At 33.9% G+C, this 5,574-nt stretch overlaps 1 protein-coding gene across 1 annotated transcript in view; it reads right to left on the reverse strand.

The window, feature by feature from the left end:
- Positions 1-1,876: 1,876 nt before the first annotated feature.
- The window catches only part of LOC111703736 (transcription factor MafG), a 24,965-nt gene continuing 21,267 nt past the window's right edge, over positions 1,877-5,574 (reverse strand). The window contains exons 2-4 of the mRNA XM_023475772.1: positions 4,030-4,159; positions 2,094-2,156; positions 1,877-2,030 (exon numbers count right to left, since the gene is read on the reverse strand). Coding sequence (XP_023331540.1) covers positions 1,977-2,030; positions 2,094-2,156; positions 4,030-4,159 — 247 coding nt within the window. The 3' untranslated portion in view covers positions 1,877-1,976. The remainder of the gene's footprint in view (positions 2,031-2,093; positions 2,157-4,029; positions 4,160-5,574) is intronic.

The raw sequence follows: 5,574 nt of genomic DNA on the forward strand, positions 1-5,574 counted from the left end.
CCAAAAAATATATTTTACATTACACTTTCAAATATATTTAGTTTACCAAGATATTGATAAAAATACAAGGTTTCCGAAAAAGCGCTTTTGAAAGGAACTGTGTTATAGACTGATGTTGCAACATTCAATTCAATTTTTGCGTTTATCCTTGGAAATAAAATATGTTAAACTAACTTTCCTCTTTTAGGACCCTAGTGAAATTACATAACGAAACATGCAATAATAAGAAAGTTGCACGGGCAGCCGTAGTACATTTGAATTTCCGAGCCGGGTCAACCTTTCCGGTCTCAGTTTGTACTGTATCGCCGGACATTGGGTTAATAAAGCAGACACTCAATAGGACTAGCCGGTGCAACAAGGTTGACGCGGTCGTCAGACTTTAGGTTTAATTTACTTTTACTGAAGGGTCAGAGGTGCGTGTTTCAAATATATTTAATTTACCAATATATTGATACAGGGTTTCCGAAAAAAAAATACTCTTAATAAAAGGAACTGCAGTTATAGACTGTTGCAACATTCAATTCAATTTTTGTTTTTACCCTTGGAAATTAGATTTGTTAAAAAAACTTTCCTCTTTTGGGAGCCTAGTAAAATTACATAACATGAACGAAATATGCAAAAATAAAAAAGTTGCGAACTTAACCAAGCCAAAGTTACAAACTTCAAACTCTCATAATTTTCTAATTTACTCAACTTTTGTGTTGCATGCCTTCAAATAATGTCCAATGTCCAAAGATAAGAGTTTTAGAAAATTTTAAAAACAAATGTAAAAATTGAACCATGATGAGAGCTGATGGTATTTGGACATTCAAATAACCCATTTTTTTGTCTAGCCATCTTTGTCATATTCAAAAAGCTTATGTTGAAATATAGGAAAATATTAAAGCCTATTAAGTTAAATCCAATTTTAATCTTTTACTAAAAGTATATTTAGATTTTAGTCGAAATCTCGAAAAATACGAACAAAGGTTACAACTATAAAAATGTGGCAACTATATATTTAATTACTTTTATACTTTTACACCTAAACGATAAATATACAAAAGAAAATGCTAGATATTTATGATAAGGTTTAGTTAACACAATTAAATTAATTAAAGACTAAATCAATTTATATTTACGTATAAATAAAAGCTAATTATTTAATGAATCTTATGTCGGCCATTTCAATATAGCAACTGCAATATTTGGTTTGGTTTCAGAGAAAATGCACGAAGAAGTCGATATATTATCATCTCTGGAAGGTGACAGGTTTAGTGTGTTATGCTTGTTTGATGTCCATAAGTTCAGTTTTGAAGATTTTAAATCGAATTTCGACCATTAACCTAAATCAAATTGGAGTTGAACACAATATTGACCTATGTTAATGGAGAAAGCCGAGATTAGGTTTGTTTGGTTTCTTCTTGATTTCTCCCATCGTCCGCCATCTTGATTTATTGATTTGCGCATTTTCCCAATCAAAAATTTTTAGAAATCTTTTGCTTTACTCAAGCTTTCCAGAATATAATTCTTTTGTTGTTCGCAATCTATCTAATATTCTAGTTCTCTAGTTATCTAGTTATTTAGTGACCTAGTCGTCCAAAGCTCTCTTTACCTATCTACTTTTCTGAATATATAATTTACTAGCTTTCTCTAGTTTTTCAGCTATTTACTTTGCTTGCCATCTAGTTGTTCAGCTATCTACTTTGCTAGCAATACAGTTTTTCAGCTATCTACTTTGCTAGCCATCTAGCTTTTCAGCGATCTATTTTGCTAGTCATTTAGTTTTTCAGCTATTTAATTGGCTAACCATCTAGCTTTCTAGATATCTACTTTGTTAGCCATCTAGTTCTTTAGCTATCTAGTTATCTTGTTCTCTAGTTATTCATTTACCTAGTTATCAGACTTGTTTGTTCTCTATTTCAATAGTTCTGTAGTTCAATATACAAATAGAACAGATTCTAAACTAATATTTTTCATAGAAAAATTCTATAAAATCAAAATTGTTCGAATTCTGCTGGTATTCTTATCTTCTTCTGTACAGCGAAGGCCTAGTAAGAAAAAACATGAATTCCATAAAAAAAAAATTATAATTTGCATAAAACCATCGTTACCTTCAAAGCTTCGAATTTTCTGTGCAGCCCCTCAACCTCCTCTCTTAGCTGTACATTCTCATCCTGTACAGTTATATAGTAGATAGCTGTAAATTTTCATTATTTACAGTTATTAGTAGATAGCTGTACAATCTCATCCTGTACAGTTATATAGTAGATAGCTTTACATTCTCATCCTGTACATTTATACAGTAGATAGCTGTGCAGTTTTTATGTATTCTTATTCTGTGCAGTTATAAAGAAGATAACTGTACAGTTTTTATGTATTCTTGTTCTGTACAGTTATAAAGTAGATATCTGTACAGTTTTTATGTATTCTTGTTCTGTACAGTTATATAGTAGATAGCTGTACAGTTATAAAGTAGATAGCTGTACAGTTTTATGTATTCTTGTTCTGTACAGTTATAAAGTAGATGGCTGTACAGTTATAAAGAAGATAGCTGTACAGTTTTTTATGTATTCTTGTTCTGTGTAGTTATAAAGTAGATAGCTGTACAGTTATAAAGAAGATAGCTGTACAGTTTTTATGTATTCTTGTTCTGTACAGTTATAAAGTAGAGGTACGAGGTCACAAAATTGTACCATGCATTTAGAAAAAAATTTATTATCTAAAGATTTCACATGATTGATCCAATTTATGTTAATAAATAACGACATAGCCTTATTAATTTCTCAGATAGACAGATTAAAAAATATAATTTCCGGCTTAAATTCCTTTAAAACTTTAATCCGTGAATCCCCCCCCCCCCCCNTATATTTAAAAAAAATATTAGAAATTTTGAAACATTTTATTTATGCTCTTATTCAAGCGTCGATAGCCCGCGTTTCTTATATAAACTTCATATACAGCATAAAATGCATAAAGAGGGTGTTTTTTTGGTCAAAACATTTAAGTATTTTAATTTAATGATGATTGGCATAATTTAAAACTGTTTCCTCTAAAAGTTTGCTTTTACATCGAATTGTGCAATTCGTTTCAATTATACATTTCGGCCTCTCAGATGTTATATCAGAAAAGATTTTGAACAATGTATAAAAAAAGAAAACAATTCTTCCTGAGGAGCCTTTTAAACTCCTAAAAACCTCAAAAGGCTAAAAAAGGGGTTCAGCACCCATATCCCTAAACCCTCAACCCTTCCAGGGCCGGCGCTGTAAATCAAAGCAAGATAAGAAGGGGGTTCACACCCGTAACCCCACCCCCCAGTATCTAAACATCCAAACAAGGGTATATTAGGAAATATGTTAAAAAAACACCCACTCAAATTGAATTTATTACATCATGTAACAAATTTGAAAAGAAATCCACGGTAAATTAGAGTTCATGGTTTTAGAACCAACGGTGCCTTAACTTTAAACCCCAAAATTACCCATTAAAGGGACTGTACGCATATTTTCAAGTGACCCTCTGTGCAAAGATAGCAATGTCCGATTCACAACGTTAACCTTGAAAATATGGAAGATATTGTTGTTTGTCTAGGTTTAATTCCTCTACGTTTTCCGGCTGTAGAAATCTGAAAATTGAAAATAATCGGATTTCAAAATATTAAACATCAATATCAAATAGATACTTGATTTAACAAAGCTTTTAAGTGCACCGTTGTGAATCGGATATTGACATCTTTGAAACTCCGCTATTAGTCCCTTTAAATGTAGATTTTTTTGCCTGGAAAGTAAGTTTTTTGGCCTTTTCTACATATTCTAAACGTGTTAATCTTTTATTTATATTTGAATTGTGTGTATTTAATTATTAAAGGGAATTATTTGTTAACGTAAAATTAAGTGAACCTTCATTTGCGGAGTACCATGGACGTATTTTGTTTTGCTTTTCGCTAACAATGACAAATTAGTTTTAACAATGATCCGTTTAAAATTACTTAAACAATCCCTAATTTTGGTAAGATCTGCAAGTAATAGATAAATAAATAAAATTGTATACTTGCATCTCCACCTGGAGCTTGTCAAGGTCCTCGAACTCCTTCCCCTTCTCACACTCCAGCTCGTCCTTCTGCTCCAACCTCTTGATCCGACAGCTAGCAGCGTATCCTCGGTTCTTCAAGGTTCGCCGTCTAAAAAATTATAAGTCAGGGTTTACTCTTGGGAATGGTTATCAACATACAAACTAGACACCCCTAAGATAAAAACAACTCTGAAAGTTAGTCGTCCTCCTCACCAACCTACAGTTTATACAGTCTAGACTTTACAGTGTCTTTACACCTCACCAACCTACAGTTTATACAGTCTAGACTTTACAGTGTCTTTACACCTCACCAACCTACAGTTTATACAGTCTAGACTTTACAGTGTCTTTACACCTCACCAACCTACAGTTTATACAGTCTAGACTTTACAGTGTCTTTACACCTCACCAACCTACAGTTTATACAGTCTAGACTTTACAGTGTCTTTACACCTCACCAACCTACAGTTTATACAGTCTAGACTTTACAGTGTCTTTACACCTCACCAACCTACAGTTTATACAGTCTAGACTTTACAGTGTCTTTACACCTCACCAACCTACAGTTTATACAGTCTAGACTTTACAGTGTCTTTACACCTCACCAACCTACAGTTTATACAGTCTAGACNAAGCATTGAAACATTGGTGCTCCCAACCCTACCTATGAATTGGCAATGTATAAATGTAAAATGTATTAAAGTTGGCAAACAAGTATCATACCAACCTAGTACCACCCGTCCCCCCTCCCTCCATTCCTCGTTTCTATCTCAAATTAGCAAAGATGTGGCTTTCTCGGCAGAGATAAGGAAAAAAATTACAAGACTTTTCTTGTTTCATTTGAAGTTTACGTTGACAATTCCGACCAGGGGGTACCTAGGTGGATCAGAGGGGGGGGGGAGACGTGGTATTGAACCCCCCCCCATCCTCTCTTGTAGCGGTTGGTGGTGACACTATCCTCGTAATCGCGGATTTCCCTGCTATTGTTCGGGTGGAATGAATGGAACGCAAAAGAAGACGACAATTCATGAGCGTGACATCATAACGTAAATCTTATCAAGAGATCTTAGCCAACAATCATGGTTCTCTTCAATTCTTAGCTTTCTTTCGAATACAACCTGGGATTTTTTTCTGAAGCTCAGAGTCTGATCTTTGAAAGGTCAGAACTATATAGTTGAGCATTTGTTCTCTAAAGGTTATACATCGGTGTATAGAGTACCGAGTTTTGGTAAAGGTATAATATTATTGTTTAAGTTTTGTTTACATTTTTCCTGTCTGTTCAGGCCTCAGGATAATTTCAAGACGTGGCTCAGAATCTGATCTTAAAATGTTGGAGGATTAGTTCTGAGTCTGAAGAATGAGGGTGGAATGTCTGAATCTGAATCTGAGTTGAGAAAGGTTTGGCTCAAGCTCTGGGTTGAGTTGAACCCTGAAACAAGATCCCTGAGTTTACTCTAGATCGTGACTAAACCCGCAGGGTGAACTATGCATTACAAGTTTAGAGACCTTTACGCCCTTTAGCCC

Source organism: Eurytemora carolleeae, unplaced genomic scaffold, assembly GCF_000591075.1.
Source record: "Eurytemora carolleeae unplaced genomic scaffold, Eaff_2.0 scaffold445, whole genome shotgun sequence".
NCBI lineage: Eukaryota > Metazoa > Arthropoda > Copepoda > Calanoida > Temoridae > Eurytemora > Eurytemora carolleeae.